At 36.7% G+C, this 27,651-nt stretch overlaps 1 protein-coding gene across 2 annotated transcripts in view; it reads left to right on the forward strand.

Annotated features, from left to right (window-relative positions):
• The first annotated feature begins 36 nt into the window (after positions 1-36).
• Positions 37-27,651, forward strand: part of ADGB (androglobin) — a 104,881-nt gene continuing 77,266 nt past the window's right edge. The window contains exons 1-5 of one of the 2 annotated variants that reach the window (XM_030268170.4): positions 37-6,548; positions 18,935-19,079; positions 22,047-22,139; positions 24,368-24,439; positions 25,674-25,862. In XM_030268170.4, the coding sequence (XP_030124030.4) occupies positions 6,502-6,548; positions 18,935-19,079; positions 22,047-22,139; positions 24,368-24,439; positions 25,674-25,862 (546 nt within the window). In that variant the 5' untranslated portion in view covers positions 37-6,501. The remainder of the gene's footprint in view (positions 6,549-18,934; positions 19,080-22,046; positions 22,140-24,367; positions 24,440-25,673; positions 25,863-27,651) is intronic. The other variant, XM_072927050.1, reaches the window with a different exon arrangement.

A 27,651-nucleotide genomic window follows, 5' to 3' on the forward strand; every position in this document is an offset into this window, starting at 1 on the left:
GTGCTATGTTAAAGAATTATTTAAAATTACCACAGTAAGGCTTGGCGTAAACTAAAACTGGGTTTATTAAGCTTAAGATTCTAAGATAATTCAGATGAAAGGGATCTTAGGATGTCTTCTAAGCCAGTGTTTTTCTCCAAGCAAGGTCATAGCACCATGCTTAGGTGTTCATGTGGTCTGAACTTGGCCTCAAACCATGGAGACTGTATGGCCCTGGGAAAGTTATTTCAATGCCTGACTTTCCTTGAGAGTTGAAACTATCACAATTGTCCTATTCAATCACTTGAACAACTCCATTTTGACTGTAAACTCACTTTTGATGTTTAATCTCCACTGTCTTTTTTCCAACTTTAATTAAAGCTGCACAAATGTAAATGCCAACTTTACCTCCATGGGCAGTTTCACTAGCTGTTGTGGGTTTTTTTTTTTTTTTTTTTTTTTTTTTGCTTTATTTAGATTCAACAGCAAAATGGAGACTGAACTCAAGTTTTGTGACTGCCTGAATGCATGAATCTCATCTGGGTCCTGTCACTGATAATGTAATTCTATGCAGGTTATTTTCAAGAATGTTTAAACTTTTGCTGGAAGAGTTACTGCTGCTATATTTAAGCAGTTTCCTTATTTTGTGCATAGCTTCTTCTAAACCTCTGCATGAATGTAGAAAGCACACAACTCTAAAATTGATGGAATGTACTGGTTTTGATACAGGTTGTCGTTATTGAGGCCAATAGTATAAAACTACCTGCAGAATGTAGTCTTTTTTTTTTTAATCTTCTATCACTTGTCTGAGGAAATGAATTGGCACTTTAATAGAATGCTAGTCTTGCTTTGTGCTATAAACTGCATTTTCACTATCCCTCTGTGGAGAGGGAGCATTGTGGTATTTAAGACTGAGTAGGTGGATTGGGAAAGCTGATCCAGTCAGAGCAAGAAAACTGTAAGAAAAGACTAGCCTGAGGAAGGAAATGGTAGTGTCTCCCTGGTAGAGGGAAATGGAACTGCAGTTCATGGAGAAGTGTATAAGTTATTTAAACTAGTCATTAAGCCCTATCATAATTAACCCAAAAACCTCGTGGAAGGAACCTACTCTGGAGCAGTTTATGGAGCCCAGGGGAAGAACTCACATTGAAGAAGTTTCTGGAGGATTGTGTCCCATGGGAAGGGCCCCATGCTAGAGCAGGACAAATGTGGAGTCCTCCCTTGAGACAGATGGAGCAACAGAGACAGTATGTGATGAACTGGCTGCAAACCCCCATTTCCCATATCCCTGCACCACTGGGTGGAAGAGGTAGAGAAAATTGTGGGTCAAGTCAAGCTCAAGAAGAAGGGAGGAGTTGGAAAAAGTGTTTTTAAGATTTAGTTTTTATTTCTGATTATCTTAATCCAATTTGATTTGTAGTAAAGTAAACTAATTTACCTCAGTCAAGTCTGTTTACCCATGAGAGTACTTGTGAGTTACCGCTGCCTATTCTTACTTCAACCCAAGAGCCTTTTGTTATATTTCCATTCTTCCGTACGGCTGAGAGGGGAGTGATACAGTGGCTTTGGTTGGCACCTGCTATCCAGCCAGGGTCAACCCACCACACAGGAAAACTACTTTGCTTGAAACTTAAAAGAATTGTTGTTTTCGATGGCCCTTTGCCACAAGATCCCCAACATCACTGCTTTCTTGTATTTATAGTTTAAGGAGCAAGAATTTTCCATCAGATTGTCTTCCAGGATGCCATTTCATTTTATTGGGTTATTGTTTTAAGCACAATTAGATCAGATGACTTGTAGCTCAAATGGCTGGGATGGCACTTTGCATATGGATGATGGCATAAATGTGACAACAATTTGTGTAATTTTTGAGTTTCAGAAGTTAGAGACTTATAGTTTTGGTTTTTTTTGCTATTTAGAAAAGACAATATATTTTTATTTGGTTAAAACAAGTTAGAAGACCTCTTACATCAGTTAGATGTAAGATACCTTGTTTCAAACTTTTTATGAAGAATGTTAATCATGTTTATATTAAAACATAGTTATCCAGCAATCTTACATTTTGCATTTTTCAACTAGTCTAGCTTTTTGCTTTTAGTCTGCATATACAATTGCAGCCACACTTAAAACACACTGAAGTTAATTACTGTTAAAAGGGATTTTCTGTGAGTTAACAGTGTGCCTTTACTTAGAACAAGAAGACATAACTTTTTTAATCTCCTGCAAAAATCTTACATTCTTAATTATAAAAAAATGTAAAAATGAAAATAAGTAAAACAGTGTACTAAGAAATTTAATAGGTTGTGCAGTCCTGTATTTTACACTACATTAAGATTGTGTATTCTCAATTTAAAAACAAATGCCCTTCTGTCCCTCAGGCTACTGCCACAATTTCATTGTATCATTTTAGCCAAATATATAGAATTTTCTAAAAAGGTAATACTACTTCTTCTGTCCATATCTAAATTTTGTAACAGTTCAAATAGTTTAGAGAATCAGTTGTCTTATTTAACTCCAGATTTCAGATAGGGTTTTCACACTCTATCAAACCCAGAAAGCCTTTCCTTTTGATGTAGAAAGAGACTCCTGTATCATCGAATGAAAAATTTACAAAAGAAAGCCAATGGCTCTGCATGATTCTCTGAGGCACTTTGGTTTTTCCTCTGCTGCCTGCTCTTGGGGCATACTGTTATATCCCCATAGAAACAGGGGTTAGAGTGTTAGAGTGAAGAGATGATCCAAGTTGTGGTGATCCTCAGTTCACACTTTTACCTAAATAGGTGCCCTGAGCAGTCCCATGGGACTTGATGGTATTGCTGTATTTAAATTGGACTTGAACAACTGCTTGAAATTTAACAGAATGTTTTGGGTCTGTGTTTCTCCAAAATGAGATTATAGCATGACAATGTGATAGAACGGTGCTCTAGCAAATAAAGAACTTGAAAATAAAAAAGGTAAGTGGAAATAGTAACACAGGACTCTGATGAACCCCACCTTTCTGACACTGTGTCAAATTCAAGAGAGGCTGGAATGTTGGAAAAACCATGTCCCTGACAAAATCAGATGAGACATGTTACCATAAGATATTTTTGAAATGGCATTTTAGCCCTGTGCTTCAGCAAAAACAATTTTCTATTATGCAGCTGGCTGTGGTTTTTCCCCCTACTTTGTCTTATTCTACCAGTTTACCCAAAAAAACTCTCATAATCCACTTTACTCCCTGGCCTCACATTAAAGACTTAACAGACTAGAGCTGCCTGTGCAGTTTCAGTCCATCTATTTGAGGATGGTTTTGCTCAAATTCAGTTCCCTGGCCTGTGTCACCTCAGTGACTGTTCCCGACTCAGTGCACAGACTGCTCTCCCAGGCTTTATCACATACTACAGTGTTTTCATTTTCTCAGGCATTACCGTTCATCATTCACAATTGTTCTTTTTTTTGATCACTCTTCACTCTTTTCCTGATCCTTCACTGCCTGCTCTTAATGAAATGCCAGTGCACTGCTGTCATCATCTGTTCACTATTTCCCACTGACCTGTACTTTTCTCACATCTCTTCCACCTGCTCTTTCACTTAACAAACAGATAAAAGAGTTTTGGAAGTTAAAGGGGAGCGGGGTTTCTTTATCTGTTAAGAGCATTAATTTCAGAACCTAGGTTTTCCTATCAGTTGATAAAAAGACATGGGGAAAAAGTCTCAAAAATACAACACCAAAATCCTTTCATCTTGTGACTGTTGCACCCTCATGCATCAAAATGAAGCATCTCTTTTTACAGAAGCCTCTAGCTGATTTTGACCTTAACCTGTTTTTTCAGAAAACTTCCCAGAACCACAGAATAGATAAGGTTAGAAGTGGTCTTGAAGGATTACACCTGTGCTTAGACCTTGAGCAGGTTGCTCATGGTTTGAGAAAAGTGCCACAGTCTTTTTGGAAAATCTGTTCAGTGTTTGACCACCTTCACAGTAATTAAAAATAAAATTTTATTTTTAAGAGAAATTTCTCATATTTAAATTCTCACATAGATTCTAATCCTGTCACTTGGCATCTCTGAGACAAATGAGTGTCTTTAGCATACTCATCAGTTATTCTAGACATTCTGCTTTGCCCCAGTCCCACACTTCTCTTAAGGCAAAAGCTTTTACTCTTGTTCTTAAGTCCTTGTGCCCTCTGTAAAATCAGAGGAGACTTAAGTATGAGTTCCAAGACCCCTGAGGGCTTTTGGTAGTGTTGCTGTTCAGTTACTCTTTTTCTATTCTCTCCAACTACTATGTGTTGCCGTAAAAAAGTACAAAATACTTAAGATGAAAAGGCTGCTTTCCTGCAAGTGACTTGCATGTGCTGTAGCTGTTGCTGTGATGCTTTCAGGGAAAACAAATAAGCTGGTGTTTTGAGTGGTACCTTAGAAGAATGATGACCAGAAGGTCATCCATCCATTGCTAATCAGTACGTCCTACCTTAGTATTTATTTAGTGACATCTCAATGGCTTCCCAGTACTTGTTTTGTTGTCTTGTGCATTTTCTGTCAGGCTGCTTCTACCCTAACAATTTCTTCCCTTCAGGGAGTGTCTGTCAGATATACTTCATGGCTCAAGACATTAGGGCAGTGAAACAGCTGATACGACCTTACAGATTCTTTGCCAGTTAGAAAACTAGCTTGTTTGAAATTCAGATTAATTTCTCTTTCCAAACAAGCTGTCCTTGTCATTGCTGTTAGGTTATGGAATTCTAAATGAACTTCTTGCATAAATAAAAAGATATAACTTGATGCATGTTAAACTTGAGATCTCTTTTTTCCTTCACAAAGCACCTAGATACCTGCTTTTAATGCCACCATTCTTAGCAAACAAATTTAATGTAGGATTTTAAGGTAAAGGTCAGGTCCATTCTGAACTTCCTATGTAGTAACTGTCATTTAACAGAGCAAAGAATTAAAGGCTCTGTACTTAAATATGCTTTTCTGATTTCTGTTCTTCCTCCTCTACCACCCCAAAATGTTTACAGACCCAGGTACTCAAACTTCAGTTACTTTTATGTTGCCATTCACCTGAGTGTATTATGAAAGTTTTATTTGCTGGGATGCTGCAAAACTCATTGGTCATCTACAGTGGGATCAAGAAGGAAGTTTTCCTACTGTGAAAACTTTCATAAGTGCCTCTTACATTTATACATATCTTTCATATTTACTTTTCCATAGTATTTTCTCTGTCCAGTAAGTGTATCAAAGTAAAGGGGATTCAGAGGAATAGAAAGTCTGTAATTTACATTGTGTTTTTATCTGCATTCTGTGTCACAAACAGAATCCTGTCTCCCATCTACAAGTTTGCATCAGCATCCAGCAAGGTTTTGAGGGGAACAGCCCTGTGCTGGTACTGAAGAGGTGTAGCCAGATGTTTAAACTCATCTCTTTCTCTCCTATTTTCATCTGTTTGCCTGAATCAATATTTGACAGCATAACTGTATGAAGAGAAGACCAGCTGTTCAGTTTGAAAAGAAATAAATAAAATTGAAATGTTTACTTGGCTCTCAAGTGAGAAGTGTCCCAAAGTACCTTGTTTAAAATGGATGCTGTTGGACATAACGCCGAAGGAAATGCCAAGCTGTGGAAGAATTCTGCCCTTTAAAATTTATGAGTGTGTATCTGGCTGCCTGTCATCTCAATATAAATCAAGATCGGAAATTTGTCTAAAACAAGCCTTCTAGATGTAGCAACATCTGCCTATTTTTCCTCCTATTTTTAATCCACTCATGCCCTCTGCAATATGACAAATATATTTTAATTGATGTTTATATTTGAAAAAGCTTGAATAAGAATAAGCAAAGTATATTCTATTTTATTAAGGATTTTTCATCATTCACTACAACTATCTGCTGAATTCAAAACCAGCAGACTAATGCTAATTTTATCTGACCTTGGTAGAACAGCATTCACTTTGGTAATGATGGGCTTCATAAGCAGGAGTTAGTTTATTGCCTCAATATGAAATTAAAAAGAAAATAAAGACTTGCATAATCTAGCTTTAAAATTTCTCTAGGCTGCCAGGGCAGAGCTGACTCATAGTCAAGTTCCATCAACTAAGGCCTCCAGGTCCCTTCCTGCACTGCTGCTGTCCAGCCTGTTTCCCAGTCTGTCCGGGGTTGCTCTGTCCCAGGTACAGAACCCAGCACTGGTCTTGGGCAAACTTCATACAAGTGGTGATGGCCCGGTTCCCTCACTTGTCCAGGTCTCCCTGCAGGGCCTCTCCGTCTTCCATGGAGTCACAGCTTCTCACAACTGGTTATCACCGGCCAGCAGGCAAACTACGTTCTTTGGACGGATTCCTGAAGCTGCCGCAGAAAGAAACCAGACCTCTGCCCGCACAGCCGTTTGACGCCGTTCCTTTGGCTCCCCGAGCACGAAGCGGGCAGGGCAGGCCGTGGGCAGGGGGGCCGTGTCCGGGCTGGGCCGGGCCGGGTCCTCGCCCCCGAGCCGCCCGCGGGGTCGCCCGGCAACGCGGCGGACGCGGCGGCACCGACCCGCGGCCATGGCCTCCAAGGCGAGCAAGAAGAAGGAGCTCCCCTCCTCAAAAACGTGAGAGCCCCGGGAGAGAGGGAGGGTGGCGCAGGAGGATGGCAGCCCCGCCGGCCGGCCCGACACGGGCGGCGCGCCCGGAGACAGCGCCGTGCCGGCCTGGGCTGCTGCGGCCGGCCGGGACCTTCCCCCGAGGCCTCTCTGCCTTGGCCCGGGCGGCCGCCCCGGCTGGCGGGCCCTGTGGCCGTGGTGAGAAAGTTCACTTGCTCGTGTGGGTGCTTCGTTAAAAGTGCTGTCTGAAGCCGAGGCGGGGTTTGGTTGTTCTTGGGGTTTTGTTTATTTGTTCAGACTGGGGGCGCAGCTCGTGTGGAAGTTGTGCTCCCTCCCTGTGCGGACCTTGGGGCGGCTTCCTGCCCTGGCACGCAGACCTCGGACCTTGCGCGCAGCAAGGACAACGAAGCCTTCAGCTGCTGCTCGGGAGCTTCCAGAATTTAAGAGCTCACTGAAATGATTTTAAAGTGAATTTAAAATCACTGTCAACCAGGACAATAATTTTGAGAATGGGGGCGCTCCGTTTTCATCTGGAAAAGGAACCAAACTAGCTGTAATTTTGGAGACAAAATGATTAATGAGGGTTATAGCACATCAGTTTTCCTTACAGAAAGGAAAGAAAATTCCCAGTGTCTGGAAGGTTTGCTTTATGTTATGAGGAATCTGAGGAAAGCAAGTACGATAAAGAAAAGAATTCTTCCTATTAATATCTTTAATATTTCTAAGTAGCATCTCTTGAGTTATTTTTAAATTATTTGCTATTTGCTGGGTGTTTAGTGTGAATTTGTATATTTCTGTGTAAATGTCTATTTCTTCCTGAAAAGACAAATAAATAGAGAACATTTACATTCACTGTCACTGTTTTGACTTTTGAGTTCTGTTTATATAATGTTAGCAGCTTTTTCATTCTAATGTAAGCCTGAATGCATGGTGCTGTCAGGACTCAAATTAAAAAGCTATCTCATGTATGTGCGTATGGCCGTTTTCTTTCTGCTATACGTGAAGGTTTCAATTACATCACTTCTTTGTCTCCTGAAGTCAATTTCAAATGCCCCTTTGTGCTTATTTCATATCTAATTACACAGCCTTTACTACACAGTAGTTTCTTATATTTTCATGTTTCTACTTTATATTTCACACCTTGATTCCCATTTTGCTACCTTTTCTGTTGCAGGCTGCCAGTATCTAGTTCCTTCTCCTCACTGCACCCTTTGCTTGGTAACTCTGTTCTTGTTTTGGCCAGGGAAGTGGTCATAGCATCAAGCCTGAGGGAGTTCAAGAAGTATTTGGACACCATTCCTGGGTACATGGAGTGACTCTTGGGGTGTCCTGTGCAGGGCCAGGAGTTGGACTTTGATGATCCTGAGTTGGTGGAATCCAACTCAGAATATTCTCTGATTCTCTTTGATGTCTGTGTTCATTCTGTTCAGGATATTTATGAGGCAGAGACAATTCTTGTAAAAACTTTGTGTAAATCTATGAAAACCTAAATAATGTAACTATTCCTGTATTTGAAAGAGAAATTGATATTCTCAGTCTGCCTGAGAAAATATTGCCTTGTAAGTTTAGTATTCTGTTGTGATTATAAGATAGATTTTCTGTTTTATTTTAGAATGAAGCTTGCAGTTGCAAGGATAAAAAATGTGAAAAATACTTTGTCTTTTGACTAATACTGTCCTCCTGATAGTAAATATGACTTGTTTTTTATATGTCTCTAATGATCAAAATACTAACTAGAAGTAATATAAAAAGGAAGAAGACTAATTTTTCTTTAATCAATTTGTAAAAAAACATCCTGAAATCTGTCAGTGCTTACCAAAAAGAATTAGTGTTGTAATTTCATCTGTTGTGGATAAAATTAATGCAGAAATCCTCTGAGAGTAATGTGTACAAACATCTGTGCAATATATTTTGATCACCTTTAAATAACTTTTCTCAATTTCTAGTGAAATCAGGCTTCTTCTTGTTTTTTTTTTTTTTTTTTCCAACAAGTGTTTAGAGCAGTCAGGACATCTGCACTGTGAAAAATTAATCAGGATTATGGGTGGATATGTTGCATTATTATAGTGGGACCTCAGAAACATGGAGAAGGCAGGAGAATTCTCCTGGACTTGCTAGCCAGACTTCCTTTGGGTCTCTGCAGGGGATTCCATTGGGTCTCTCTTCATTATTGCTTTCTAATTAGATAGCAATTCCCTCAGGAACTAGGCAGCTGCTGGAAATGATGGGCTGAAGAGCTCAAAAGAACTGCTGCCCTTACAGCTTTTCTTAATTGTACCATTAGAGGCTACTGAGAATCTGATCTTTCCCAGGTTTCAACAGCTATGGTGAATAGGAATTGATGTCTTTGGTGGCACGGGAAGAGATTCCGGCTGGTAAGAATGGATAATGAATTAAAATGCTTTAAATTCGTTTGATGAAGCTCTATGCCATCAAGGCCAATCTTCTGAATTAAGCCATCAGCATCTATCTCAATTAGGGTTTGGGCTATTAGGGACAAAAGGAGTTAATGGTCAGTGCCAAGAGAGGCAAGTGATTTAGGGGTAATTGTGGCACAGACAGAGGTCACCAATATATATATAGGGGAAGGTGAGATCCATGCTGGAGTTCTTATTAAAGAGGTCACTAACTAATATTTACTGCTTATGTATCCTTAAGGAGCAGCAGAGACAGGCTGAAGCCTGCACTGACTGGAAAAAATAATTTTTTTAGCTGTGTGCTAGTTGATTGCAATGAGTAGCAGGTTGCTGCACCAATGCCTAGGATTATCTAATGTTTGTTATTAAGATTAAAGGATGGGACAATAAGAGCAGAAAAAATAGTGGCATTGCTAGTTTATTTTCAATTCCCATATGCCTAGAATAAGGTCTCAGCCATGGCTTGTGATTGAGGTTTTAGCCACTGTTAGCATGTGTTCTTTAGGTTTGGTAGTTTAGAGACTAGACTGACCAGATTAATTTTTTGATGTTTTGGGCTTTTTAGATAGGATGAAGATTGAGAATGGTAAGAACTCATGACTTGTGGGTAAGAGTATGATAATTGAACTTGAAGCTTTTAATGGACCTCTCATGTTGGTTAATATAAGTTTTAATGGGCACTAAAATTTTACGTGGAATCTGTGAACAAGCCTTGAGAAAATAAACCCATTGAAGATTATATAAATACATAGCAACTACATCAAGCTTGGGAAGCGCTTGAGCACTATTCTTAAAAATACTTAGGGACTGTAAAAGTATTTGACAAATATATATGCTCTTTGCATAAAGGTTTTCAGTTGCAGTACTGTTTGAGACAAGGTGTTGGCCTGCAGTTCACGCATTCTCTCACTCAGTACTCCTGTGCTCTTTTTTGTGGTCCAAAGGGGTAGCCCAGTGGTACATCTTTGACTTGCAACATATGTTACAACATGTTTTATTTGAGAGAAGGGCTTGCTGTATTACAGTAAAAGCTGCTTACATTTTTACAGAGGTGCTTAAGCTTGTTTTTGGCTGTGCATGAGCTACAGTCAGAATTGAGTGTGGCTTGGAGGTTGTAGCCAACTTCTGCTAGAGGCTTGAAACAGAGTGAATGTTTTGGACAAAAGACATTGAGGATACTAGCCCTGATTTTGCATTTATTTGATTAGGTGTGGAGGTTTTTTTGTGGGTTTTTTTGGGGTTTTTTTTTTTGTTTTGTTTTGTTTTTTGGGGTTTTTTGTGTGTGTGGTTAATTCTGCCCAATTTATTGGAAACTTGGTTGTTTTTAAAAATATAATTTGTTTCAAATGTTGTGATTTAATCCCATCTGGCAGCTCTGACCCACACTTCTTGCTAGCTCATCCCTAGCAGGATGAGGGCAGGAATCTGGGTAAAAATGCAAAAACTTGTGGGTTGAGATAAAGGCAGTTTAATAGGTAATCAACAGAGCAAGAAAAATAATTCATTCACTGCTTCTCATGGATGGGCAGGTGTGCAGCCATCCCCATGAAAGGAGGGCTTCATCACATTAATGCTGACTTGGGAAGACCAGTGTCATCATTCTGAATGTCTTCTACTTCCTTCTTCTTCCCCCAGCTTTTATTGCTCAGCATGACAACATATGGTAAGGAAAGTCTTTGGTTGGCTGGGGTCAGGTTTCTGGGCTGAATCCCTTCTGGTCCCTTCTTGTGCACCCCCCGCCTCCGTGCTGGCAGAGCCGTGTGAAAGCAGAAAAGGCATTGACTCTGTGTAGTCACTGCTCAGCAATAACTGAATTATCGCTGTGTTATCGGCACTGTTTCCATCACAAAACTAAAACAAAGCTGCTCTGAATAAATTTACTTCAATCCTGGCCAAAACCAGTACAGCTATTCACTGGACTTCTCAAGGAAAAGATTTACATGAAAAATTTTAAACCTTCACTGCATTCATAATCTGCTTTACAATTGTAACTGGTAACATATTAAAACATTTTATACTCTTACTATAAGGCTGATTTTTGATTACTCGAGTGGCTCTTCTGACTCAAACAGCTCAGTTCGGATCCTTTCTAGCCAAAGCCAGTTAAGGCTTCACAAGACTCTGTGAATGGTGTATCTTGAGCTACAGCAGTTGTTCATCTCTGGTTGCAGCTACTGTCCTGACAAAACTGAGGATGTTTTGGGATCATGGTCTCCTTTAGCATGCTGGTAATTGCAATCCAAAGATAAACAATTGTTTTGGTTTGAATGCCTGTCTGCAGCCTTTTGGAAGGCATTTCCTTGTCTCTCAAATAATTTAGGCACAACATAAATTAGTGGTGGCCCAGAATTCCAGGACATCCAGCTGCATAACTGAAGGGAGAAGTATCTATGTACCTTAATATTTAACCCTCTGAAATGCCAAGCAAGTGATACCATCCTGCACATAAGTACTTTCTCCAGATATAGCAGTGATAGTGAATAAATGTGTTGTAATCTTAGGTTCATGATTGTCCTTCAGAAGTTATTTATTGTATCATTGACCCTCTGCAAGCTCTACTACTGTGCTATTGTCTTAATGCATCAATCTAACCTGACTAAAGATAGAGATGTTCCTGAAGATTTTGCATTGTCTTTCTTAAGCTTGAAAGAACCACTTTTCATTTATTGTTTTTATTGTCTATTTGTTTTGTAAGTAACTCATATTTTTGAGGGCAGTAATTTTGTTAATATCACAAAAAAAATTCTAAATTTGACCTAGAATTTCTGACGAGAAAAATGAAGCTCTTGCTTTCAGTGCCTGTGCTTCATTTATCAAAATTTTTCAGTGTGTATACACAGTACAAATTTGCACAACTTTTTACTCCCTTTAACTTTTAATTTTCTTTTTAGTTTCATGCTTTGTGGTGAGATATTTTTTTCCCCCAGGTAAATATGAGAAGTGTACTAGAATAGCATATAAGCTGACCAGTAAGTTTCATTTTTTAACTAGATTGCATATTAATTAGGAAATTATGTATTCAAATTAATTTTCCCAGTTAATTCTAATTAAAACAAGGAACCCCTGAGAGCTCAGCTTATTTGATCTGTAGATTTCAACCTTCATAGACTCATGGGCATGAAAATGTTAAGTAATTTTCTAGTGGCAATATCACATAAATGCTGTACTCCCTACTGATTTTAGTTTTAGATTTTTCTTTCCATGAAACTCAAAGCACTGTCAGAGAATTTTACAGGCAAACACTCCATGAGCCCTTGGTTGGAGACTGTACAATCAGACTGTGCAAGAGGAGCTTTGACTTCTAATATGATGAATGGTATAAGGAACAGTATGATGGAAAAAAGCAGCTTTCAGCAGAACTGCATAGCAGAAAATGTACTGTCAAAAGAAAAATACTAATAATTGTGCTTTGAAACTAGAAAGCATTCTTAAAGTATAGTGTTAGAGACTCTGTTTGCCAGGGGTTATTCATCTATTTAAGCAGAATGGTCTTTATCTTACGTGAACTCTCTGTAATTACCATGGAAGAAATGGGATTTCCTAATTTTCTTAATGCATGCAAAGTGTTTTTTAAATGAGTTGACCTAAATCCTCAGAAGTGCTGGCATGCTCTGCCATGCAGAGACTTCTAGCTCTTGGTTAATTGTTCAAGTGCCATATGGAAGGCACAAGATGCTTTTACAGAAGCCAACAAAGAAGCAATGCTGTGCAGTTCACATTCTTCTACTTGATACTGGAGTATCAAACTTTAGTGTCAAAAGCAGTCCTCGTAGCATTCTTACAGCTGGGTCTAAGGTCAACTTATAACGCCTATTCATTTGCTGCTAGTTGGAAGAAGAGCACATTGATCAGACAGAAATTTGATTTGCAAATTGGATGTAGATGTTACTTGCTTTCAAATCTGTGACTTGGTGGAAAACTGCAAGATGCGGCTGGAACCCTTGTTTACTGTGGCAGTCTGTTCACTTGGCCTGTCACCACCACCTTTTGAAACCAGTTAACCTCGAAGGATTTGGACCAGCTCACAATCCCACATGGAGCACACTCAGAGTCTTGGTTATCTTCAAGATAACCATCTTGGAAGAATCTGTCAGAGATCACTTCTTTTGCGATTAGCACCTGAAAATGACTGGAAAAGACATTCTTCTTTCCAGGCTCTTGCTATGACATTATCTGGGTATTGGTATATCATATTTTCCACCAGTAATGCTGGATAGAAAGCCCACCTCTGTAGGCTGTTTTTGTTTCTGTACGTTACAAGGGCTCATTTAAGAGCTAGATAATATAGTGTTTCTGCCTTGGCAGACATCTCTTGGAATTAATTTTCAATGTTCCGCTCTTGGGAATGTAAATAAAGAAATAAGTTTGAAGGATGTCTTTTAAAGGTTTAAGTGACCTCCAGTGCAGTAGAACAGGAAAGGCTGTCAAATGAATGACCTCCAGGCAATCTGATGCCTTCCATTGTGAAGAATGTTTTTCAAATAAGTAAAAGGTATTTTTCTTCATTCTGTATTAAAAGCTTTTTTATAGCAGATCTTTGGCTCCATAGAATCAGGAGCAGATAATTTTCACTACAGCTGTCTCTCAGCACAGAAAATGGTAAGCTGAGTTTTCTGGCATTGCTCTTGTAGACTACAGGGTCTTGGTCTGCCATTTGATTTTACTTCTGTCTTTGAGCAGTAGTTTGTGCAATAGAAACTATTCTTCCTGGAATGCAAAAATTGAAGGATCAGGGTCCAAATTTCTAACATTGTACCTGAGCTTGCTATGAGCATGAAGGTTGAATTTTACAGGAATTCCTGCAAAAAAAAAAGTTTTTTTTGCTTTACATAGATTTTATCACGCAAGATAAAACAAATCCATTGCGATATATATTAGGTATTCAGTTGCTTATTTTTTTTTGAATACATCTTCATTTTTTTCCCATAACACATGGCAAAAGTCTATTACTTGGTTCAGTGTTTATATTCAATTTCTGACTTCAAGTTTTTATGTAGCAAAAACTTTTAGTAGAGATAAATGGATCAAAACAGCAGAAGATGTTTTAGCTAGAATTCTAAAATCAGAATTCAGGTAAGAATTCAGACAATATTTTTAGGGCAACAAATGGAATCAGGCTGAAAACAAGGAGAGCAAACAAAAAAAAAAGTTTTAAAACCTACAGAGCTTTTAAACTACTATTTTCTATTAATTTTTCTTTCAAATAATGTCCAAGGCATGCTACTGTGTAAAATTTGCATAAGGGATTTGGCATTTAGGGTTTTTCTTCCCCCTCCTAGAATCTGGAAAGCAAACCAAGAAGGAATAACTTGGTTTCCATTAATGTGAAGGCAAATAAAAGTAAGAAAACGTGGACTTCTAGCTGGCAAAGCTAAATGTGAGGCTAGGTAATCATCTCTCTTAGCAAATGTGTGTGTGCCTTCAAAAGAGGCTCATTCTTGACAAGTTACTGAGGTCTGTTAGTAGTTTGTCTGACACCTACAGGGACATCAGCTGTGTTTAGAAATGAGAGCACCACACTTGGAAACAGTGACCATTACAGATGCCTTTAAAAATGATATGTCTATAAAGAATAATCAGTTGGTGTTCCTCTTTTCTGTCTGTCATCACTTTACTTTTCCAGTTTGAACTTGCTTCACATAGAAAGTTCTCTGTGCTTTTGGGGGAAGAAATCCTACCCCAGTACATAAAAATGAAATGACAATAAAACCTGTTGTCATATGCTTTTGCAAGCAACTGTGATTGCAGCATAGATGGTTTACAATTATTTGTTCTGCTCATTGTACCTGAACTGCATCCATGGCTTGGGTCTCCCCAAGCATGAGAGCTCCGAGCACATAGACTATTTTGCTTCTGCAGAGAGTCCTTTAAGTTTTGGCTTCAGTATCCAAGATAAGACTAATGGCAAGGTATTGTAAACAACTCATTATTATTTTGGTTTTATTTTGTAATTGCTGCTGACTATGCTAATATTAAGAAGAAAACTCTATTACCTTATTAGCTGCTTATTAAATCATGTGATTGTGACACATTCTGTTAGTTTATCTTCTGAAGAACAGCACTAGGTATGAAAAAAAAGAGCATATAATTTTGCACAGAGTTACTGATACTTCGCCAAACTTTCTTGTATCCTTTAGAGATTCTTATGAACTTGAGCATTACCATGGTTTCTGCTCTGGGTTTCTAAGATATTCAGATGCTACTCTTTAAGAATCATTTCAGTGATTATAGTTTAAAAGAACTTTCTGCTATAAATAAGTTCTTCAAAGGAGTCTTTTGTCTTTGAGGTTGAAAGAGACTAGAGAAAAACTTAAGTAGCTTCCCTGCAGCACAGATTTGGAGAAAAAGTTGAAGGATCTGTTTGTTCTGTGCCCTCTTTTTCCTAATATAAAAGTTTTACTGAGAGCAAAAGTTTTTTTATGACTGTTCAAAAAATCCACAGAAAGGGACATTTTTTTTTTTACTGCCTCTTGGTGTCCTCATGATTTCTAAAAAATCACAAAATTATTGTTGTCTGATGATCCAGAATGATATGGTTATTGGGAAGGGAAGGTCAGAGTAGCCGTGCTGCTTGAAAGTACCTACCAATACTTCTGTAATTCTTGAGAAGGCTCCCTTCAGTGTTGCTGGGTTCCCTCTCTAAGGAATGGTCATGGATCATTTACAATTAGATTTATCTGTTTTAGGAAGAAAATACTTGCTTCCTAGACTCCATTAACTAAGCTGACAAGATCTTGCTTGCAGAATGTGTTAGTGCATATGTCTGCAGACTAAATGACTGTATTACTTGAGAGCACATTTCCAGTGGGCTTGTTTCCTGTCTCTGTATTAAATCTGAAGCCTCTGAAAAACTTAGGTTGCAGTCTGACTGCTTTTTCCTGTTGTGCTTGTCTATCATGCTGTTCCTTCTTTCCTCTATATCAATTATACCAGTATTCTTGGAGAAGCTGCTTTAAGGGTCAGAGGTGAATTATGCCAACTTCATGGTTATTTCATTTGGCAGTTTATTCTTCCTTTTTCTCCTTTAGGGTTTAGCACAGGATTAAAAGGAAGTCTGCCAGTAAGTTGGTTTTTAGAAATACTGTTGCACAATGAACCCATCCAACCTGAGCATAAAATAGCAGTAATTTACATTGTCCTTGTATCTTACAGTTCATTTCAAAGAATTCTCAGTTTATTATTCAATTCTTGTAATAGAGGAACTTCTTAATAGCATTACTCAACTGCAGTATTTTAATTAATTCAGCTGTCTTTTTTTCATTTATTACTATTTATTACTTATATTTGGAGACTAATTAAATTGCAGTTATTTTTGAATTTTCCAGATCTTATTGAATTATCCTTTTTGAGAAGCAGTAGCATTAGACTTCCACAACTTAGTTTAGGCATCTCAATCATAGGGAGCATTGTTTCCATGTCTTCCACATTGTTAATGCTGAGGTTATTCTGTTATGTCAAAGTGCGTGGAAAGTGATTTTCTGTCTTAGTGTGATAGTAAGCTAAGTAAGTCTTCCATATCTCACTGCTACATTTTGAAATTATGCTTTTTTAATTCTGTTATTGTCCCAAAGCACTTAGAAATCTTATAGCAGGAAATGAGAAAAGGCTCTGAGTAACATGGTCTAGTGGAAGGTGTTCCACCCTACTCATGGCAGGAGGGGTGGAACTAGATGAGCTCTAAGGTCCCTTGCAACCCAAACCATTCTGTGGTTCTACAAATTATTGCAATTATAAATAATTTTATTTCTGAATGGTGTCAGAATTTTCAGAATATCTTTATTATTATTACCAGTAAGTGAAATTTCCATGCTTCTCCATAAATATGTAGAAGAGAAAATGCAGATTTAGAAGTAGAAAAAAGATATGAAAAAAAGAAGAGTAGTCCTTAAATATTTAAAATTGATATGTATGCCATTTGTATTTCATCTGAAGTAAGAAAGAAGTACAAAAAATGATAATTTTAACTTATAATTTTTTTACTATGTGTTAGAAACTGCCAGGAATCATATTTAAGTCAGTGTTTGAAGTATTCAGGTTTCAAAATATCAGAAATGTTGAATCTGTTGATACAGCCAGTGCTTAGTTTTTCATTGTTCTTCATGCATGCAGTTAGCACAGATGCAGCAGATTCTTTGAAACAATTGGAAATGGTACAGAGAAACTGATAAACACCTCAGAGTTTTTCAATTGCTTGTTAAATATTATTGAATACAGAATGAAGCATCATTTGAGTCTTCAAGAAAACACTAGAGAAAATGTTATGCCATTAATGTAAGATCAAACATAATAGAGTCAATTTATAGAAGACTGAGGTGACAAAGATGAAAATATAAAGCTAGGTATCACTCTACAGAATACATCTTCCAGTTAGAGAAGTAGAAGCAATGTTTGGGTGGTTTTTGCGCAGCAGAAGGCACAGATGGTATTGAATTTTAACAGCTGTCTTCCATTAAGAGTTACTGATAGTGTGGATGAAAGTAGTTAATGTCTAGACAGTGAGAAATCTTTATTTTTACCCATGTCTTTGTCCTTACTATTGCTAAAGTGTTATGGAATTTTAGAAAAACATTGATTGAAGGGTGCGTCTGGGAGCCATTTAGTCAAATTCCTTCTCAAGCAGGAGCAGTTTACATCAGATTGCTTAGATCCATGTCTATTTGAGTTTAAAGTGTCTCCAAGCACTGTAGTTACCATAATCCAAATCAGTCAACTCCCTCAGTACCTTTGCTCACATTGCAGCTAGTTCCATGGAGCTGTGTGTGTCCAGTTGGCTTAAGTGCTGCTCAGCTCCTTCCTCTACTGTGGGTAATGCTTCACTCCCACAGACTCTGTAAATAGACTCTTGGACTGGGGAGAGCCAAATTTGCCAACAAAACCCAAGACACAAAAAGACATTAAGTATCCTGGCCTTTCTCGCATTTGTCACTGTTCCCCACCCCACTGAGCAACAGACATGCGCTTCCTTATTTGCCTTTGCTGCCAATGTTGTTATGGGAGCTATTTTTCCTTGTCCCTAACATCCTTTGGTTATTTCTACTCCAGGTGAGCTTTTGCTTTTGTAGTTTCACTGCTCTACACTTGAGTAATGCCTCTGTTTCCCCAAGTGACTTGCCCCTGCTTCCACCTTCTGAATGATGGAGCTTAATAGGATTTTCCGGTGTCATTTGCTAGACAACATTTTCCTCAGTCAGACTATTCATTTAAGTAGTCTGTGTTTGACTTTGGAACGTAGTTACACATTTTGTTGCATTTATATATAGGAACATTGAATGAATATTCTAGCTAATTCAGTTTTTCAGCCCTTTGTATGCACTGGAAAGATGAAGGTGCACTAGTGCTACTTTGTGGCTATGAGTATATTGTGTATTAGTCTTGTGAAAATCCTTTCAGCCTCAGCAAAATTATTGCCAGGATTGTGAAACCCAAGAGCAAATAGTGAGAGTGCTGGTAGCACAAGAGCCCTGAGAATACAACTGCCTGGAGACAGCACTGGCTGGTCTAGCATCTTACAAATGCCTAGAAGTGGGAGTCCTTTTCCCCAGGGCATCTTTTATCCATGGCAAGCTCCTTCCAGTTATCTAAAGAGAATAGGTCAGGAAAAATTAAAGAACACCTTCAGATGGGTGAGTGAGTTGAACTGAGTGATGAATGCTAGGAGAGAAAGGAGAACCATATGGCTTGAAGCAGGGGAAAAGAAGAGGGAAGAAACTGTCCTCAAATTCTGTTTTTGTGCTTCAGCTACCCAATTTACTTCATCAGAAGTATAAATGCATTAAATATTTTGTTGGTTTATACCTAATAACAGCAAGCACTTTCTAAGATAAGTTTGCTTATCTTAGTGACAAAAAGTTAACATAGTTAAAACCACTAAAATTCCTATTACATTAAAAAAAGAATATTTTATAAGATAAAATACTTTCTATTACCCTTGTCTAATAATGCTGTTCATTTTTATTTATGCTATTGTGTGTTTTCTAGGCCATCTGTGCTTTCCAGTGTAGCTGCTTCTGACAAGAAGTGTAGATTTCCTATTTGGCCAGAATGGAATGATGCAGATATCAATGCAGAAAAATGGGATGCTGGAAAAGCTGGAAAAGAAAAACCTGGAAAAGGTCAAATTTCAGTAAGTTGTGTGACACATATTATTTCCACTTAATTTTTTGTGCTTGTATTTAATAGAGTATTTGTCACAACTTCAAAATAACGTGTTACTGATAAATATATTTATTTTCAATCATATATTTTCAATATGTTTAAATAGTTCCCTACTAAACTACAGTAATAAACTGTATTTTGTATTGTTTATTTGCTGCTTTTAAAATGAACTGTTAACATATCTGTGTGCATTAATGTGTGTACATTAATGGTTTAAAAAAAATACAACCTTCAAATCTATTTCATAGCATAACTAAAAATGAGGATGTGGGAACTGTTGTATGTCAGGGCACTGACACACTCGTCAGGGCACTGCAGTTTCTGTGGACTCAAAAGGTTTCATGCATCCGTCTTTTTTATGGCAAAAATGGATGTTGAAGTACTTTATTTTGTACACTGCAGTTTCTGGACATATGAACCACTGTCTGCAGTTCTCGATGTAGAGAATGATTTGAGGGAATATTGTCATTTTGCAGAAAGTAAGCACCTGCCAGTTGAAAAATTCCTGTTTTCCAATTTTGGAATGAATTAAAGTTCTCACGGATTTTTAGTCCTTCACACTGGTTATTATTGCAGAATGTATGGGTCTTTTATACAGAATAATGGTAAACTTATTTATTAAAAACATTCTTGAACTCATCATCTTGAATTGAAATTTAAAATGCATTAAATACCATGATTTATCACCTGTTTTATATGCAAATACTGCATTGTTAATATATTTCTTCTGAATGTGTCCTTGGGTACTATGTTTATGTTTCCATATATATTTCTAGATTACTTTTTTCTTATCCTAATGTTGACTATATTATACTTCTATGGGGCCAAAGTATTGTTTTGAGAGAAGGTATGCATTCTGTACTGAAGACTGTCATTAACTTGTCAAGTAAATAATTTTCCTTTGTGTCCTTCTCCTGTTCCTTTACCACATTTGGTGTCTTTGGGCTGTACTCAGCACATATCTAGCACTAATTTGTCAGGTCTACCACACATTAATATTATCATACATAAACTTCAAATTAACTATATATGAAAATGTTCTATTTTAGCACACAAGGTGTTCTGAGTTGTTTACTGGACTCTTCAGTTCTTCAGCAACAGGCTGTATGAAACATTGCTCCTTCTACATCTTTAAAGGAATTATATCCCAGTCACAGCAGATGAATTTGCAGATCTAAAGTATTGTGCAACATGAACTCTTTTAATCCAAGCAGGTAGCCAAAATTCAACATTGTATAGGTTATTTCGGTTGGAAACAAAATTAGCAATGTCATCCACAACCTTGAAGTACACTTGGAATACAAATATAAACAGTCCTATTTTCTTGTGTGGGCAAAGAAATCAATCTGATCTCTTTCCTTGTCACACTGAAAGTCTTTTACCAACCACCCATACACAATGCCCACTCTTAGAGCTGTGCACTGTGTTGCTGAGATTATGCATTTGACCTTTCTTTGTCTCTTGGGCTCATTTCTTCCATGTCCTTCCTGTAGAACTTTTGGTTGAGCATGAGCCCCTAAGACTTGGCACTCATCTCTTAGAGCCACCTTAAATAAAAGATTATTAAAACTTGATTTTTTCAGACAAGTTTAGCTAGACCTATAATATTCTTCTTCAAAGCATTTTTTGCACTAGTAAGCTGAAGAAAGGTTTTATCTTTCCAGGTGTGCTTTTTTGTTTTTTGGGTTTTTTTTTTGTTGTTTGTTTTTTTTTTTTTTTACTTTGCATGGTGTCATGCCATTCCTGTCTACCTCCTTTCTCTGGTTTATCTAGTGTCTAAGACCTAAACTTTTCTGTTATGCCGTGAAGTCAGAGTTGGATGTTGCTAAAAGCAGAATATAAACTCTGTTAATACAGTTTTATGTGGCCCAGGCTTCAAGGAATTCTTTAGGCTTTCAGAAAAAAAAAAAATAGTACTCCTAAAGCATTCCTTCCCTACCCTCCCTCCCAGCTTATCTTTTTTCCTTCAGGTACTGAAATAGCTTGTTGCAGATTATTATGTTGAAGGAATTTACATAATGAAAAAAAAACAATAAAAATGTGGGGAAAAGGTTATTTGGGAGTCTTTGATTTGTATTTTTTTTTATGTTTTTGTGATGTACTTTGTTTTGCCTTCCTTTAATCATTAAGAACTCAGAGTATCATGGATTATTGTTCCTGGCAATTCCTTTCTCTCATCTGTAGAAGACAGAGTGCATTGTAGACTGTGAAACACTCACAAGTGTATAATATGCCTAGAAGCTGTTGAAAATCTAGACACAAATAAAAGGCATTAACCATGTAACTGATTAGCTTCTCAGTCAGCACAACCTGTATCAGAGGCATGTCCTCATCCCACATCTTTCCAGTAAGTAAACAGATATCACATATCCTGATGTCTTCTGTGCACATGGAGGAGCATCACTTCAAAAATGCAAGATTGAAAACTGTATGAGCCTCTCTTTGTAATGGGCTAATGCAAGCTGTATAATTATAGCTCTCTTTGGATTCTACAGCAGAGCTAAATGCGTGGAAAATGATTTTTTTGTGTCTTAATAATCGCTTTAGATACTTACTTTCAGTCTTCACCTTAAAAAGCTATAGAAATAAGTGAGTTGGAAAAATTACATACTTGGTAGAAGAGTAACGACTTAAAAATTTAAGGTTTTTTTGGAGATTTTTCTGAAAGGGGAAAAGAAAAAGAATCATTTCATACAGACCTCTTAGAAAAAGTGCAGACCATATAAACTTCTCTGGATGCTGGAGGTGGCTTTTGTGCTGCATCTTCACCTTGGGCTTTGGACTCTTTGTTCAGTTGTATATAGTGTTACTTCTTTTTTATGCTATTTTGCTTCTTAAGTGATTATCCTGTGAACAATATATTTAAATCTCATGGAAGATACAATACTGTAATTAGTAAAAGTGGTCAATTTTTGTTCGTGCATATTTTGTGTAGCCTGGATTTGATGATCCTGAAGGGAAAATAAAGTTGCCAGCATCCTTAAAAGTGCATTCATGGAAACGTCCACAAGAGTTTTTAACAAAAGAGGTAAGAAACAAGCAAGGTCATGATGAAAAAATTCTAATTTCCTAACTTGTAAAAACTAGAGTGAAATTAGCAGAGGAAGTTAGTTCAACAGGTAAAAGCCACTTGAGCGCTCAAGTCAGTCCTGTCCTGGAGACGTGTACATGAGGGCTCAGTGACACGTGTGACAGCTCACCTGTGCTGCACCCACACCCTGGGCCCAGAGTGAGCTCACACAGCTGATGGTGATGGATGAGCCTGCAGGCAGCTCCTGCTCCTTACTGGCAATTATATCACCTGCATCACCTTGACTTTATGTGACCACAGCAGCAAATTCAACTTCCTTTCCTTTTACAGCAGAAATTGTGAGCAGATTTATTTTCTTGTAAGAATATCGCTTCATAGCTCGAATCGTATCATAAGTCAGCAAAACCAAAATGGGTGGGATCTGCACAGAATGCTACATAGATGAATCAGAGGCCTGCTTGATGCCACACAATATGGGTTTCTCAGTGTCTAAAAGGACATAAGATTACCTATGCTAATCACATGCTTTACAGTTACCTGTAATAACAGCATTCTCAATGATACTATACAGAAGTATACTATGAGATTTAATTATTAATTACATTTATTAATGGGATAAGACCACCATGGACCAGCACTTCCTGGTGCAAAACATCATGGTCATGTATCCTCTCACATCTGCTTCACTTTTGGACTCCTGTGTTCATTTGGAAGAGAACTGGACAGAGAGATGCCTTTCAGTTTTTATAGATGTCTTCTATTTCTCTATTTTCATTTAAAAATTACTGTCATGGCAGAAAAAATTCTGCATGTTCCACCTGAGCAGGTGTCTGAAGTATTCATATTTGTCATGAAACCATGAACTAACTTTACCAGAACCACACTTCAACTATCATATTTTTCTCAGTTACACAGAGTACATGTCTTTGATAGTACTTGTCGGCAAGGTAACCATAACATTTTAAAATTGTGCATAGCTGTTAATCAGTTTAATTTTAAAATTAATTGCAGAGAAAATAAACAGCCTCCCATTTCAAAGATAGTGTTCTCCAATACTGTTACTAATCTAAGGGTTTACATTATTTACTTCAGATGAAATACTGAAGTTTTAAAGCACTTGGACCACCCTTCCAACTGTTTCAGGCTCATCCATCAGTTTTCCTTTTGTCAGCTTGTCAGTTACATTTTTTATTAAATAGACAGTAAACAGATCTAAGTTTAATTTTTAATGGAGGAAGAGGGAGAGGTCAGAGAAGTAATTGACAAGACCAAAAGATTGGATAGGAAACACTGCCAAAATGCACAAACTGAGTGGAGCTATCTGAAAGATGAGGGTAAGAGAGCTGGCAGCCTAGAAAGTCATGGAAACATGTATCTATATTAAGAATAGCTTTTAAAATCTATCTCTGGAATACTATGAAGAAAGCATTTGTTTTCTTTAGGACCCAATTAAAACTTTGAGGCTTCTTTTGGTCCAATATATTTTGAATCAACAATGAATACCAGCGATTTATATAAAAATTAATGTAAATGTCAAGCAATGAAAGGCTATTAAGAATTATTTGTTACCTGATATAATTTTAACTAAAAAAGAAAGCATAAGCAAGCCAATAGTGTGGTAAGCAAAGAATAAAGCAACGAACACCAATATGTGATGAGAGGCACAGATACATTTGGTTCAATAAACTGCAATCCCAGTGTGTTATTACGAAACTGCTTACAAAAAGGAAATGGGCTGTACAAGAAGAAAGTAGTCATGAACACAATGTAATGCAGCCAAATGTTTGATAAAGTTGCTGTTCAGACAATATTACTATCTAACTGGCCATGAACAAATAGATAGATCCCTGTGAGCCCTGGTGGGTGGCTAAGGGAATCTCAAAGTATAAGACAATGTTATGACCATAATTTAAATGCAGAACTGCAAGTATCTTAAGAAATTGAGGGCATCTCAATTTACTTATATGATTATTCAATTGGATGCTCTTTAAATATCCTAATTAAAATAATAATCATTGTTTAAGAATTCTGAACCTACGTTTTAAGGAAGTTTTCTTAAGAAATACCAAGCCATCTACAAGATGATTACTTCTAGTTTTCAAATGTGCAATGAGTGTTTGCCAGATGTCCACCATTTGCATGGTCATTGCAGTTGAATGCTAATATTAATGTAATGTTTTTCCAGATAATTTATTTAGGTACTTAACTAATTTATTTTCTACTAGGTTCCTGTGGTAGTCCAAAATGAAACCTCATTTGACCTTATTTCAGCAAATGAGCACATATTTTGCTGTGAGGTAGGTGGAAATAAATTCATGTCCCTTTAAAAAATTATTTTCTTTTTATCATCCTTTAACTTTTTGAATTTCACTCCAAATTAGTACAAAGAAGAAATAAGTTGTGAGAAAAATTTTAAGTGGAAAATGAATGAAGGGATAAAGTGGCAAGAAATTATTTAGTTTATTATAATTTTATGTTTACATTTTTTGGAATTTAAAAAATCATGGTGAGAAGTTTTCCAAACTTTAAATAAATAAATAAATAAATAAATATGCAGTCTATGAACTAAGGTAATTACTACTGGATAATATTGTATGGAGTAAATAAAGGCTATATTAGAAAAGATTTATATATTTTATTCAAACTTTCTGGATGTCCTAGTGGGTCTGCATGTGTGTTCAAATGTCTTTTCCATTTCTCCAGAGCTGAATAAAGGTTTACTGAATTTCTGCAGGTCATGGGAAAATATATGCCAGGCCGAACCAAGGCATCTGAGTGCCTCACTGAACGTAATATTACTTAATAATTTCTATTTCATTCAGTATGTCAATGCAAATTTTAAATTCAGCACCAGAGATACAAGGGAGGAAACACCAGAATACAGGTCATGTCAATTTTTAAGTCTGAAAAACTACTAATTTATTTTAGGACGAGTTTCTTAGTATGTCCATAGAACCACTTATTAATTTTAGGGCAAGTTTCTTGTAGTAAAAGCTTTTTTCATTCCAGCATATATAAATCCTTGTAACAGTTTGGTAATATTTGTGAAAGTATGGCATACATCATAAATCTGCTGATTAGTTAAAGCTCTTATTTTAAGAATTAAAAATTTCTAAGTACATTTAATAATTTAGGATTTCCTTTACTGAGTACAAATAATGGCTAGTTAAGGGAGTAATGACTTTTAGCAGCTGGCTTTTAAAAAGCAATTAAACAAGTGACAACTCACAAGTCCTGTAATATAATTTATTTTAAGATCATATTTCTTAGTTTGTCTTTGTTAAATGATGAATACCTTTATTTATACTGTGCCTTTACCAAATTTAACAAAACCTTGTCTAGATAGGTATTGTAATAATTTTAAGGTAAGTTGTAACAGTGAAATTCATTTTTCCATTAAACCATAGCTATATTTTTATGTCACTTTTTTCTTTACAACAGGATCTGTTTTATTCTTTGAGATTATAACTTGGCTTTTTTTTCAAAATGTGTTACTTGAAAAGATTTTTTTTCTATTTTTCTCTTGTTTAGCTGATGAGATGGATTGTAAGTGAAATCTATGCTGTCTGGAGGATATCTAATGAAAATTCCTTAAATAGTGAAACACCCACACTTGTTTGGAAACCTTGGGAACACATTTATGCCTTATGTAAAGCTACCAATGATCACATACCACTGTACAATAAATTTGGAAAATATGTATTGAAACTTTATTGGATGGTGAGTAGTTTCCTCCAACAATATAAAAATATGATGCAGTAGCATGGCAAATTTTAATGATTACTGGACATACATTTTATTATTGAAAATAGATAGATTTTTAGGAGTAGAAAAACTGACAAATTTATTGAATGGTTATTAATTAAAATAGCTGTTACAGTTCATGTGATTTTTGTACAACTTGTGGCCTGATAAACGTGGTATTACTTGCAAAGGCAATATTTTAGCAATTTTTTAGGTTTGATGCAAATGCTTAGTAGAGTCAGACATGTGGCTCACACCTCTGGTGTATTAGGTTAAAGTAATTTTTTTTATATTTAAGTAATTCGGTTGGCTGACTTGACAAAGCTACTTGTCTCTAAGTGTATTTAAAGATAGTTAGATACTTCAAGTGTGAGGACCATTTTCTGAAGTGGTCCTGGTAAAACTGAAACATCCCAAGGATTTCTAAAGATAACAGATAATAATTTCTTAACACATTTGGCAGTCAACAGGGAACACTTAATTGCGTATTGAACCTCATTTTAATAAAGAAATAGTAACATATAAAAGAATTAAAAGTTATCTAAAAGTTATCTATGTTGTTGGAGTTATTTCAGTTACATTTGCCTTTGGGAAACAGAAAATGTCACAGCATGCTGCGACATATAACTAACCCTACAAAATTTCCAGTTGCCCAAAGTTGAAAACATTTTTAGACAGTGAGTTGGAAACAAAAGCTTGAAAGTGACCTTCTCTGTAAGGGCAACACTTAATCTGATTTGCATGCCTGTGCTTTCCTCACTCCTTACTACTGCCTTCACTTGTGGAATAACTTATATTCATACAGAAATGAGTTGCATGACTTTGAGAAGGCATAAATTGTGTTGTCCAAGTTCCTCAGCAGAGAACATTATTCTGTATGTGAAGTTAATGCTGCAGATATTATGAAGTCATGTGGTAAAAGACTACATTTCAAAGCATATCCAAGAGTTACCTGTGTGCTTCATTTTCTTTGTCACTTTTGTCACTTTTCATTACATTCTTTGGTTTTTTTGGTGTTTTTTTTTTTGTTTGTTTGTTTTTGGTTTTTTTTTGGTTTGGACCTGTGTGTTTATTCAGTTTTTTCGCCCTCTGAGTATACAGCTGTATTTTACAGAAAGAAAAACAGGCAAAAAAGAGGGGTCACCTGTTGGAAGATTAAACAAAATATACAAATAAGGAAAGACAAGTATCAGAAGAGATAGAGGAGGAAGATATTTCATAGGAGAAAGTAGAAAAATAAATGAAAAAGAGGGCAAAAAGTGGAACAGTAATGAACTGATTTCACTAATGTTCTGCATTGAATCCTGAAGGCATTTTTGTGCATGACATCAAACCTGTGTATAATAATTTTTTTTACATAATTGACACAATATATAAATTCTGTCCCATGTTCTACTTTCACTTTGTATTCCTGAGGTTTATTGAACTTGTTCCTGTAGTTATTTTTTTTTCACTTTTTTCCCTCTACAGATCTGCCCCACTATTTTAATTTTGTTTTAAATTTTTTTTTGTTTTTTTTTTCCTTTACTTATCAACTTGTTCTGTTCTCCCTAGTAAATTTCAGCACTTATTGGAAGAGGAGATGAATATGTGATCATATCCCTAACTAGGTCCTTTTAAAACTAGGGAAGTTTAAATATTTTGTTTTGGTTGTCACAAAATGGTTCTTATCCTAAAAAATATTAGCTTATTTTATGCTTTTTGAATATCTTTGACCTCTGGCCTAAATTTGTTTTCTCCTTAGACCTATAGAATTCATAGCATT

This window comes from Taeniopygia guttata, chromosome 3 (assembly GCF_048771995.1).
Source record: "Taeniopygia guttata chromosome 3, bTaeGut7.mat, whole genome shotgun sequence".
Taxonomy (NCBI): domain Eukaryota; kingdom Metazoa; phylum Chordata; class Aves; order Passeriformes; family Estrildidae; genus Taeniopygia; species Taeniopygia guttata.